Genomic DNA, 13,404 nt, shown 5'->3' with positions numbered 1-13,404 from the left:
GTAACATGGAGTAAATTCCTTCCTTTATGTTGCTTTCTGCGAACGATCTTGAGGAAGTCGAATCTTGTTTCCCTGGTAGAACAGCTCCCTGTTTTTGCAGTATGCCCATATAATCAACTGCTTGTGGGGCAAAGTTGAAAATGTTTGCGATAGCAATGTGCAGTCAGGTTTCACTGTCTTCTTCATTCCCAGACCAAGTGCCCTTTCAATTACCAGTTTACCCCGGAGCTCCATAATTTTCAAACCTCTGGCAACTATTCCTCCAAAAAGGATTCTAAATTCCGATCCTCACGGCTCTCAGGGAGACCGACCAAGCATATGTTACACCAGTGCGACTGGCTTTCCAGATTAAACTTTACCGGTTAACACTATTGAGTTGTCTTCAATAATAGATGCCCTTTCTTCTACCTGGTCTAATCTCTGAGCAAATTCAGACAACTTGGTTTTCAGATCCGTTATTTGGCTTGAAACTAAATCCAGTTGAAATTTTAGTGCCGCCACTACTGCCGGTATTAACTCTGCAACTGACCTATCATGTAAGGTAGGCCCCAGTGTAGCATTTTTAGTGGTAGCCATTTTCTCCTTTACAACTCACACTTTTTCCTTCTTGCCAGTTCTACTGGGCATTTTACTAGGAGATTTGTGCATGAATCATTTAATCGACAAACACTCAACTCACAAATATTTTTGATGCAATGTTCTTCATAAATTTAACGTTGGTTTGAGCAGGATTACCGGGGAGTGATGCCCAGAGCCCTGAGTTCCAAATCCTCTCGGGGTCACCACATCATGTGACCTGCCAAGATAAAGTTAAGCACAGCACCCTTTGTGCTACTGACTTTGCTCTCTTTGTTTTAAAAATTGAATAACAAAAATATGAAATCCATTTAAAAAAAAAAACTGGTGTGCACTAGCTAAATTTTATCAAGGGTGGTCACTGCTGCTAATGCTGACACCACAAGTTGCTATAATCCATGTGTCATCCTGCACTCTGCAATAATTTTTTAAAATAGTGAGGAGATGCTTCAATAAAGCTCCACTGGAGTAAAATACAGTTTCTACAGAAACACCCTTTATACATAATCCAAGTGTCAGTTGCATGCCTCGTATACAAATCACACTTTTGTGATAAAATATGGTAGCTCTGTTAATGTTTTTTTGTTTGTTTTTTTTTTTTTTTAAAACGTTTCAAGTAAAAATAGATCAACAATCACAATTAACATCTGGTTATCCCTTTACCACCACCACCACTATTTCCTGCTACCAACTTAAAATGTCATAAGAACATGCCATGCTGGTTCAGACCAAGGGTCCATCAAGGCCAGCATCCTGTTTCCAACAATGGCCAATCCAGGCTACAAGCAACTGGCTTGGCCACTGTTTTCTGCCATGCAATGGACCTCCTGCAACGACTTCCCTTAGGAGAATGCCCTATGGCCATTCTGCTGCCCTGAACAGTTGATCATGGATTGTTCCCTGCTACCACTCGGCTGCTGTCCTTTAACAGCTGAGCCCTGCTGATACCTCGTGCCTCTGTCCTGGCACTAGGTGCTCCCAATGATAATCCCAGGGTGATACCTTTCTGGTACAACATAACAAACCCCCAGCTCTGTATCCCCCATCCAAACATTAGAAGCAGTCTAATTGAAATTCTCTTTTTTTTTTCCCCTCAAACTGTACCTGATAGAGAACTGTAACCACTTTAATAAACTCAAACATGCATTTCTTGCTGTTTTTCTTTTAGGACTGTTAGCATTGTTCTAATTCTTTCTTACATTCCTACCCCATTACCTGCATATACCATTTTCCACCTTTTTCATGTCCTCCAGTAAAGGGATAGGCCATCATTCCCTCACAATGCAGCCTTAAAAATCCTTAAACTCTATCCAACCTCCCCTTTCCCTATGCCGTAGCAGCAATCTGCTCCCAAGGTATGCTCCTTGCTGGGGGTGGGGAGGATGTAGCTGCACCCTGCCTCCCCATTTGGTTGTCTGTGCCTGAAACCTGCCGAGATTCAAGCTAACTTGCATTTTTGTCTGTTTGTCTAGGTGTGGGAGGGTCGATGGCGTGTCATACCTCATGATGTGCTACCTGACTGGCTGAAGGATAACGACTATCTAGTGCATGGCCACAGGCCACCGATGCCCTCTTTCCGTGCATGTTTCAAGAGCATCTTCAGGATACACACGGAGACTGGCAACATCTGGTCCCACCTCTTAGGTACTAATATTTCATGGCTATATCCAGTAAAATTAGAAATGTAAGGTTTTCTCATCTTATTATAGTGTGGAATGTAAAGGGGGAGATATTTTTTTCCACAAGTGTGGATCCATGGTATTTTGTAAAACAAAAACCTGTACATAATGAACAGAACTGAGAGACTTAAAAATAAAGTGTTCAGGGCCAAGATGAAGCCCTGAAGAAGATTGTGACTGGCACTCTGTGTCTCTTCCTGTTAAAAAAAAAAATAAAAAAAAAAATCTTTTACCTCTGGTTCCATGAGGAAATGAAAGAGGACACTATATGGATGCATCCATTTTTACTCCATGGACTCCTGAATCTGGCCCAATTGATACATTTGCTGTCCCCAAAGAGCCCTGTGGAGCCATCATTCAGGAATGAGCAGAGCAATGTGCAGGTGGTCCTATCCCCTGCCAAAACGTCTGAGTCCCGGGGCTTGCTTAAGCTCCTCCAAGGCTTCTGCTGATGACATCACCCAGGGACTTGCTCTTCAGACGCTGCTGAAAAGCATCAGATGCTGATCAAAGTAGGGGAGGGAAAAAAAACGATAGAAAGGGAACTGAAGCCATTGCTGATTCACAGGGCACTTGATGGATGGGGGAAGGTAGCCTCTCTTCAGTGAGCACTGTTATGGGCATTGGAGCAGCGGTTGCAGGAGCTGGGGTATGACAGTAGAGCCATCAAAGAGTGAGGGCATGCCAAAGATGGGCAAGAGCTCCAGTACCACCCGATTTTTCTCCAGACTTAAGTTGGAAGACCTAGGGAAGGTCATAGTTTGAAGCCTCCTAGGTTTCACAGCTGATTGCCTCAATTGTGGATTAATTCCCTAAATAACACATTTTGAAATTGGGCTCTTAGTAGCCATTTTAGATACTTTGGAGGTAAAAGATCGTTCATCTTTTTGGAGCTGTAAAATTTCTTTCTGTATGCAATTAAGCCCCCCCCCCAAATAAATCAGAATCTTTGGAAAAATTCTTGCAGGGAAGTTTGCAATTTTTTATTTTCTCAAAAATTTCTTTGGTGTTTACTGGGGATATCTTTAAAAAAAAAAAAAAAGTATCTTGTGCAGGTTTGTAAGATTCAATCTGATGCTCCCTCCCCCGACCCCACCCCCCAGCATCAAAAATATATTTGACTTCTGTTAAATAAGGAAATGGAGGAGCTGAGGAGAAATGAGCTTCTCAGGCCTCATCACATGTCGTAAATTTATTCTAGAGCATTAGAAGAAACAAACTGCTTTAGATGCCAAGTCACTATTTTTTAATTTTTATTGTAGAGCCAGTTAGAATGGGTGCTGAAAATATATTTTTGCCTGAAGGATGAATTGTTTTTGACTGTGCCTGTTCCAGGTATTCCCTGATGTTTCATGAGTGACGCAAACAGAGGGTATTTTTCAAAACAGGCCATCTAAGAAAGTCGGCAAAAATGCACCCAAGTTAAAGAAATTTTCAAAAATGCACTTAATGTGCATAAGTCCGCTTTGAAATTTTATCCCACCAAAACTTCCTCACGTGAGTTACACCTGCTGTTTGGTGCATACACGTATAGGAGTAAAGTTTCAGAGGGGTTTCATAGATAAAAATATGTACTCAAGAAAGTGACATGTATGCGTAGCGGTGCTATTTCATAAATGTCAAGCGTACGCATGTATTTTCCATCATGTATGTACATGGTGGAAAACAGGGTAGCACTAATTATGGTCCAGGGTGTGGCTCAGAAGTACACATGGTAGTTGCTGTTTGGTAACGTATATGTGCATCTCTTACAAAACTTATTCCTCCACCTTTACACCTGCTAATTGACTGGAGCAAATGAAATCGGACTTGTCTGATATTTGGGTGGGAGCTCTGGGTGAAGTGGTGGGAGTTCCAGATGAAGTGCTAGAGGGTCTAGGTTTACCGACGGCGGTATTGGCGAACTGATAATTTCAGGTACACAAGTAAGTAAGTATTTTCAAAACAGAATACACACATACTTCATGAAATATCTGCCTGCAGATATAAATCAGGGTGTTATTACATGTTTTATATATATATATTTTTTTTTGTTCAAGCCTAAAATATACACGCATATGTTAATAAAGGTAGAGAGAGCATGCATTTTCTTGCATGGCTCCTGCCGTACAGTTTATAAAATACCAGGATAAATCTCCACATATCCGCATCCATGCTCAAATGCAGTACCACGACTAGCTTTGAAATCTGTTGGATTTTATAAAAATGTGCCTGTAAATCCAAACTCCGCCCCCAGGAATGCCATACTGGGTCAGACCAAAGGTCCATCAAACCTAGTATCCTGTTTCCAACAAGTACCTGGCAGTTCAGTTAAATGTACATACCACCGTGACATACGTGCGTAAGATTATTTGAGGGATAAGCCAGCATAGAATATGGGTTCTTGTCTTCTGAATCTTCCTGGGTTTAACCAAATATGTATGAAATTGTGGCTGTAATTCTCTTTATGGATATGCCTTTGTATGTATTAACATTTCTTTCACTTTATAATTTGGCCCTGTTTTAAAGTTGTGGATCTTATTTAATGCAGAATTTGTCTGCTATAAAAATATCTTTGGATAATTTTCTTTAAATGAATTTGATCTGATTTTTGTATGCTGGGTTGCTTAACTCAGTTATTTTTTGATTGAGATACCAGACAGCACTGCCTACCACCTGTGCTCTTCCTCTGTGTTGACCTTTTTTTTTTTTTTACGCCAGTCTGCCTCAAGCTGTGTTGTGGTTTCAGCAGGTGTGCCTTTCGACCCTACGGCTCCTGCTGCTTCCTGCCCACTGTCGCTCTGCCCCTAGCCTGCCCCCTCAATGACATCAGAGGCTTGGAGAGCTTAAACCCTCCTACGCAGACACCAGAGCTGCCACATGCCAGGGGTGCACATGGCTGCTTTGCACACTAAGGAGCTTGCTTTTTTGTGCACTTCTTGATGTGTGGCTGTGCACTTATGCATCAGCTGCTGATCTTGTTAGTTACCATCTTTAGTCATTGCAAGCGCGATTCATCTCTTTGACCTTTTTTGGCCAGGTTTACTGGCTTTGGGAGAAGCCATTATAGTTGTGCACAGACAATATGGCTCCTTGCCAGCCTATCAATTGTCTCGATCACTGAATATTAGAAATTAGCGCCATCAACCTCGATTCCAGATTACCAGAGGCAAAGGAGGAGAAGCTCCTGTTGTCTCAGTGCTCTTTCTCCTTGGCAAATGTCCATTCATCTGGAAGAACTTACCAGTGCTCGTGATTACCTCACTGAAACTAGACCAGACTTGTTTTAGTGATACTGAAATATGGTTTCTTCTGCTGGCTCTGCTCTCTGGAGTCAGCTTCACATTTCAAACTGAGGTTTTCTCTCTATCCTGCCCATACAGACAAGATAGGGTGGCTACTAGTTATTGCCAAAGGACTATCTTAGGCTGACAGCAATTCATTTTATGGCATGCCACTGTCTCAAGTGTACCCTGTCAGCCATCCTTTAATCTACCTATTTCCATTCGGTAAAATATTTGACAGTCTAAGCATAAACTGTAAAATATATAGGGGTAGATTTTCAAACTGCGTGATTTGGCGTACTTTTGCTGGCGCATCAGGCGCAAGCAAAAGTACGCGGGATTTTAGTAGATACGCACGTAGCCGCTAAAATCCTGGATCGGCGCGCGCAAGGCTATCAATTCCGTATAGCCGGCGCGCGCCAAGCCGCGCAGCCTACCCCCGTTCCCTCCGAGGCCGCTCCGAAATCGGAGCGGCCTTGGAGGGAACTTTCTTTTGCCTTCCCCTACCTAACCAACCCGCCCGGCCCTGTCTAAACCCCCCCTTACCTTTGTCGGGGGATTTACGCCTCCCAGAGGGAGACGTAAATCCCCGCACGCCAGCGGGCTGCTAGCGCACCGGGACGCGACCTGGGGGCGGGTCCGGAGGGCGCGGCCACGCCCCCGGGCCCGCCCCGGAACGCTCCCGACACGCCCCGAAAATGCCGCGCGGTTCGGGCCCGCCCCCCCGACACGCCCCCCTCGGAAAACCCCGGGACTTACGCGAGTCCCGGGGCTCTGCGCGCGCCGGTAGGCCTATGTAAAATAGGCTCACCGGCGCGCAGGGCCCTGCTCGCCTAAATCCGCCCGGATTTGGGCGGATTTAGGCGAGCAGGGCTCTTAAAATCCGCCCCATTCTGATGTCATTCAGTGTTTTGTACCCATTCGGCGGAATACATGGTCCAAAACCATTTGAATATGTATCCACCTGCTTGAAAGCTATTAAGTGTTGGTTATTGCACAACAAACTTGCACTTAATGTAATTAAGACCAAAATGATAATTTTAAGTAGGTTCCCCCTGCATGATGCCACGTTTGTCTAAGTTTAAGGGCCTTGAATTACAGATACTGACTCTGGTATAGAATTTTGGGTTCTATACGTACTCTGATAAAATTTGTGGTTAAGGTAGCAATTTTTAAAATTGCTTATGCTCCAAAGACTTGAAACTCTTATTGGATTTTCACACAGTTCTTCAGACCCTTGTACTCGCAGGCATTGATTATTGAAATGCACTACACATCGGTCTTCCAGCAAATTCATTGAGAGCTGTCCAGATGGTACAGAATGCATTGGCTTGGATGCCAACCCGGGTTAGGATGCAAGATCACATTGCACCAGTTGCTTGTGTCTCTCCATTGACTTCTTATCCATTGGAGAATTAAAATGAACTAGTGATGCTTATTCATATGTTCGTGCTCCATGGATTAATTCAGTCCCACATATTTACAAGCCACACCGTTCTGTGAGATCTGCTCAGTAAGGCTTATTAGAAGTATCCTTCCCTCCCCAACTGGCCCACCTCGATGAAACTAGAGTGTGAGCCTTTTCTGTGGCAGGCTTATTAAATTGGAATACCCTGCCCAGCATATATAATTTATAACTTCAAATTCCTGTAAAAAAAAAAAATCACTCAACTCAAGCAGGTGTTTGAGCTGGTTTAGTGAGAATGAAATCTATTGTCAGTAATTGGCACTCAAGTTACATCGTGGCATCCTTTAATTGAGATTATTCTGTGCAGGTTAAGTTTCTTTGCTAATGTATCTTTTTTTATTTTTGTTTTTGTGTCTGTGAACATTACCAGATGTGTGGGCTATACATTTTTTAATGTGGATAAAATAAACACATTTTTAATGCCATTCCCCACCTGGAATTTCTCATATTACATTCCCTTGTAGGGTGGGGAATTTTAGTCTATAGTTCCCTCCTCCCCAGCTTCTAGAGTACCCATCAGTTGCTGCTGAGGGAATCCTTCCTTTTTCTGAAAGCAGATATTAAGAATGATATTGTTCTGGGCAATTTTGATTTACACATCGATGAAGATCCTCTTCCTTCTGCTTGTGAAGATTTTAGACACAGAAAGGTGGGTTCAGGTCATCGACTCCCCTATAGATCAGTAAGTTAATGTGTTGGACTTAGTAATTTTTGCACAAGAACTGGCAAGTTCAAGGTTACTTCCACTACCAGCGCACAGAGGTTCCTTGGTTGGATCAGTTATTTTTTTTACATTTTATGTTTATTTAAATTTTCAATATTTAACAAGAGAAGCCTTGTTATAAAGGCAAAAGAGAAACAAATGATAAGAAATGCAGACCGCAATAATAAAGGGGGATTCAAGGAAAATATAACAAGAAAAATATTCTCACATTTTGCTCGCCAAATATAAACAAAGGCACATTCTAGAAAAGGGTAAGATCTCTAAATATTAGGCAACTCTGTTACGTAGAAAACCCAACTGATCCGGTTCATTTAAAAAAAAAAAAAAAAAGAGGAAACAATTGTCATCTGTTCTCTCACTTACAAGGAAATCTTGGGACAAATTTGCAACAAGGGCTGTAACCCTCTGTCCCATAGCCAAAAATAGTCTCATCTGCTGCGTGGCCTTAGCCATATCTGGGCAGATTAGCTATTTTAGAACCCAAGAAGAAACATTCTTTTTAATTTAAAGAACAGTTTGAGGGTCCATTCCTTACCTGCTTCCAGGGCATAGTTTATTAGAAACGTTGCCCAAGAGGAAATCTCCTCCTGGGATTCTTGCATAAAACCAGTTAAGTCCAAGTTCTCTCCAGTTGTCTCCACATTGATCGGTCAATCTGACCCAGAAACTCTCACAGGAAGATAGAGATCAGCGAGAAGGACTGAGGGCACCTTTTAAGACTTCTACATAAAATCTGTTTAGCATATCCAGTTTGGGTCTTAAATTTTATATATATATATATATATATGGATGATGTACAATTTATTGTACCAATGGAAAAATCGGTTGATTTATCTCTCAAGACCTTAAATATTTATTTTTCCATCTTTCAAAGATTACTATTTCATCTTAAATTAGTAGTGAATATGCAAAAAAAAACCAAATTATCTGGCTGGGCAAAAAAACAATTAACCCCCTTGTTGCAGATCACAATAAGAACAAGTAAACTTGAAATCACTGAGTATGCTAAGGATCCTGGGTGTAATAAGACAAGAATCTATCCTTGAAAAAATATATCACCAGGACCATCAACGCTGGATATAACAAACTCAGTTTACTTAAAAGATTAAAACCATTATTCAGTTTAAATGACTTTCGGACTATCCTGCAAACAATACTGTTTTCAGGCTTGATTATTGCAATGCCCTTCTGATGGGTACCACACTAAGACCCATTCAGTTACTGCAGAATGAATAATATTCGGGTGTAAAAGATATGATCACATTACCCCAGTTCTGAAGGCATTGCATTGGTTGCCAATTAAGCAAAGAATTCAGTGTAAAGCTTTAACTATAATTCGCAAGATAATATATAACAAACTTGGAATGATTAAATCCAGCATTGTGCCTCCACACTCCCCAAAGAAATCTCAGCTCGGCAAATAAGGGTTTACTTACTGTTCCATCAATACAAAGTGAATACTTCTCTGAAGTGAGAGAACGAGCTTTATTTATTGTGGGCCCTAAATTATGGAATTCACTACCTGAAAATTTGAGGCTACAAAAGGATCTTAAAGTCTTTGAGAGAATTAAAAACGTGGCTTATTTAGAATTGCCTTCAAAACAAATAACAATCAAGGCATATAGGGGAGATATATAAATAACATCAAAGAGAAATGATTATATGGAGCAGAATCTGTTTTCAAGTTTATGTATATGTATTTTAATTTTTAGGAATGTTTTTGATTTGTGAACCGCTGTATTGTATTTTTTATATAGAATGGCGGTATATAAAATAAAAATGCACATTAGTAAAATTCAAAAATTTTAATTGGATTTTCTCATGATTGTCAACGTTCTCGATCTGATTCTGATTTCAATCTTTATCTTTAATCAAGGATTGATCACAGTTCAATAGATGCTGATTTTGTAACTAATTCTTTAATTTTCTCCTCGTGATTTCTAATGATTTAATGACTAGCTAGTTGATTATTGAGATCCCCATAGTCAGATAATGTCAAATCAATTTTACCTGATAATGATCTGCCCATTTCAGAAATGACCTTCCATAAGAGTGTCCAGCATAATTAAAGAAGGTTTCCCAGGGAGAGAGTAACTAGTGGATGTGGAGACTCCAGGGGCAGCACTCACTAAACATTCATCCAAACCACAAAAAGCCCCCACTAGGCCTTCTGACTTCCCATCTACCAGACAAGAGAAGGCCACATAGGACACAAAATTCTGGTCCAGAGACCAGAGGAGCAGACTGAACTCCCAGTTGAGGAGGAAGGCGAGAATCGGGGGTGAAGGAGATGGATGGCCCTAATAGAGTGGCACTAGTAATGCCTAGCTGGAGTGACCTGATACCATAGTAGACAGTTTGGCTAGTGGGTTGGGTGGTTGAAGATAAAGGAGTGGAAACACGGAATAAGTCTAATAACCTTTTCTCTTCTTCCCCATTTCCCACTAAAGAAATCTGTAGAAAAGAGACTTACTAGAGATTATCAATCCAAAACTGTGTGGAGAGGCATGCCCCTATGGTGCACAGCTTTGGTATAGACCACAGGCTTCTGGCCTTTTATAAGGAGATATTTGTGCCTACAGAAGACGACAGACAGCGGGCCAACTTCCACACAGCCCCCTTTCTCATGGCCCCCCCTCCCCCGGTTGGATCATTTTCTGATTAGCTTCCAGGTTGGAATCCGCATGGGCCCTAGTGGTATAACTTCAATTCCCCAGCCATTTCAGAGATGTTCCCATCTTGAGACTGAACAGTTGCGTGAAATTTGGTTGCCACAACTCCAAGAATCTCTAGCCATAGATGGATATTGCAGATGTTTAATGTAATAAGCCCATGTTTACTTAGGACTGTGATTAGTTAGAAAAGTAACCTTGCTCCCTGGTATACTCCCTACTTTTAAGTGAATCGAAGTGTGATCTGCGAAGCACTGAATGGCATAAATCAGTCAGCTTCTGACCTATCTGTTGTCAAAGGTTGGTTGACTATACCGATTCTGCCAAAAAGAATTATTTCTTGATGTGGATTCAGGACGCTGCTTTGCATCAGTGTGAGGTTTACTTTACAATGAACTCCTTGCTGGCTAAACCTAAATTTAGATCTTATTCAGGCTTCTCCCAGGTCTTCTACTTGGTGAAAGTGATGGAGATGAAAACAGTATCTGAATAAACAAAGTATTGAACAAACACAGGGGATCCTTAGTGATGGGGAAATAGGAAGGGTTTGTAATATTGCATTAGGAGCAAAAAAAATGGCAAGATCATGTAATGATCTACATTAGTATTTTATGCTTCTCTCTCTTTCCTGGAATTGCCTATTTGTGTCAATTAAACTTTCATACAAACCTGCTTCTATACTTTTGCAGATCACTAAGTCGTATTTACTCACTCTCCAGTGTCCATGGTACATGTTTTCCCTAAACTATTAACATCTATAGCTTAAATTTCCAGGCTTTATTTAATCCCAAGATTTGACAACTTTGAATAATTTTGTGTCATCGGTAAATTTGATCACTTCACTTGTTCCCATTTCCAAGTCATTTAAAAAGCATCCGTCCCAGAACAGATCCCTGGGGCACTCCACTATTTACCATTTAGGCCTACTCTCTATTTTCCATCTTTTAATCAGTTGGTAATCCATAATAGGACACTGCCCCCTATCCCATGACTTTCTAATTTCCTAAGAAGTCTCTCATGAGGGACTTTGTGAAATGCTTTCTGGAAACCCAGATACACTATGGGGCAGATTTTATAAATCTGCGCACACGCGTACTTTTGTTCGCGCACCAGGCGCAAACAAGAGTACGCGGGATTTCAATAGATGCGCACGTAGCCATTAAAATCCGGGGTCGGCGCGCGCAAGGCTGCCCAAAAGCGGCAGCCTGCGCGTGCCGAGCCGCGCAGCCTGCCTCCGTTCCCTCCAAGGCCGCTCCGAAATCGGAGGAGCCTCGGAGGGAACTTTCATTCCACCCCCACCTTTGTGCGGGCCGGGGGCTGGTCCGGAGGCTGCAGCGCCGCTCCCGACACACCCCTCCATGCAAGCCCCGGGACTTACGCGCGTCCCGGGGCTTGCGCGCGCCGCCGAGCCTATGCAAAATAGGCTCGGCGCGCACAGGGGGGGTTTGGGGTAGGTTTTCGGGGGGTACGCGCATATCCCTTTGAAAATCTACCCCTATATTAGTGGCTCACCTTTATCCATAGGTTTATTTATGCCTTCAAAAAAAATGTAGCAAATTTACGAGGCAAGACCTCCCTTGGCTAAATCCATGTTGGCTTTGTCCCAATTACCTATGCTTATCTATTTGTTCAGCAATTTTATTTATGATACTTTCTACCATTTGGTATGGCACAGACGTCAGACTCGCAGGTCTGTAAATTCCTGGATCATCCCATGATCTCTTTTTAAAAATTGGTGTTACATTGGCAATCCTCCAGCCTTCAGGTACCATAGATGATGTTACTGATAGTTTACAGATTTCCAATAGCAGGTCCACAATTTCATTTCTCGGTTCTTTTCAGCACTCTGGGATGTGTACCCAGCTACCGTCTTTGTTAGCTGACAGTTCACAGCTGTATTCTTTGGCATGGGCAAGTTTGGGCTCTGGGCCATGCTGCCACTCGTTGAATAAGTAAAATCTGGGAAAAGCAATCAAGAAATGAGACTTAAGAGTTCCATCATGGTCAAGTCCTTGGTTTAATTGCTGTTTTCCTAAATAGGGACAGTACGTTCCCTCCTCTCTTCCCTGTTGCTGCTTTTACTGTTCTGGGGATAGTCTCAATTTACATTTATGCAGTACCTTTCCAGAGTTGGCATGTCAAACAGTAGGGGTTCTTTGGCGTGTGTTAGTGTTTTCTGCAGCATAGGTACTACTGTTTGCTACCTTTTTCTAGTTAGATAAAATGCACACATTTGTGCAGCTGAGGAATCAGCATGGAAAAAACACATAAACAAAACAGAAGAGGATCCAGGGTAGGCAATAGAGGGGTGCGAGTATACTAGGGGAAGTGGTATCTTTCCACTGTTTATCTAATAAACAATTTTATTTTTTTCATTAGGAGTGTTTGAAACCTACAATCAGAAGCCAAACCAATAATGCTTGCTATTTTTGGATTTGTGTGTAAAGCATGATTTTTGAACTTTAGCTGTTCAGTTCCTCGGTTCTGTCTGTAGACCATTTTCAGTGCTGGTAGAGAGGATTATGCGGGATTCCCAGTGTGGAAGGAGAAATAATCTCCATCCTTTTATTCTCTAATATGTTGAGGCCAGCAAAGGGGCAAAACCAGCGATGATCAACCTGTTGCTTATTGGCCCATGGAGTTACTAGGTAAGTAGGGAGAAGATTTCACATAGTGGAGGAAGCCTTCCTCACTAGAAGAGCACGCCAGAGATGGAGATTAGATTTAAAGGAATTGGGTACAATGAAACTGTGTTGAATTATTTCCTTCAGAAAGGTGGAATAGCAGTACTGAGAAGGCGTTTGACAAAGTTCCTCATGAGAGGCTTCTAGGAAAAGTAAAAAGTCATGGGATAGGTGGCGATGTCCTTTCGTGGATTGCAAACTGGCTAAAAGACAGGAAACAGAGTAGGATTAAATGGGCAATTTTCTCAGTGGAAGGGAGTGGACAGTGGAGTGCCTCAGGGATCTGTATTGGGACCCTTACTGTTCAATATATTTATAAATGATCTGGAAAGAAATAC

The 13,404-nt window shown here is 42.0% G+C and overlaps 1 protein-coding gene across 3 annotated transcripts in view; it reads left to right on the top strand.

Annotated features, from left to right (window-relative positions):
- Positions 1-13,404, top strand: part of ADIPOR2 (adiponectin receptor 2) — a 147,515-nt gene that overhangs the window by 98,969 nt on the left and 35,142 nt on the right. For all 3 annotated transcript variants that reach the window (XM_029599900.1, XM_029599899.1, XM_029599901.1), the window contains one exon: positions 2,049-2,220. In XM_029599900.1, coding sequence (XP_029455760.1) covers positions 2,049-2,220 — 172 coding nt within the window. The remainder of the gene's footprint in view (positions 1-2,048; positions 2,221-13,404) is intronic.

Source organism: Rhinatrema bivittatum, chromosome 4 (genome assembly GCF_901001135.1).
Source record: "Rhinatrema bivittatum chromosome 4, aRhiBiv1.1, whole genome shotgun sequence".
NCBI lineage: Eukaryota > Metazoa > Chordata > Amphibia > Gymnophiona > Rhinatrematidae > Rhinatrema > Rhinatrema bivittatum.
This window is presented reverse-complemented; position numbering and strand designations above follow the sequence as displayed.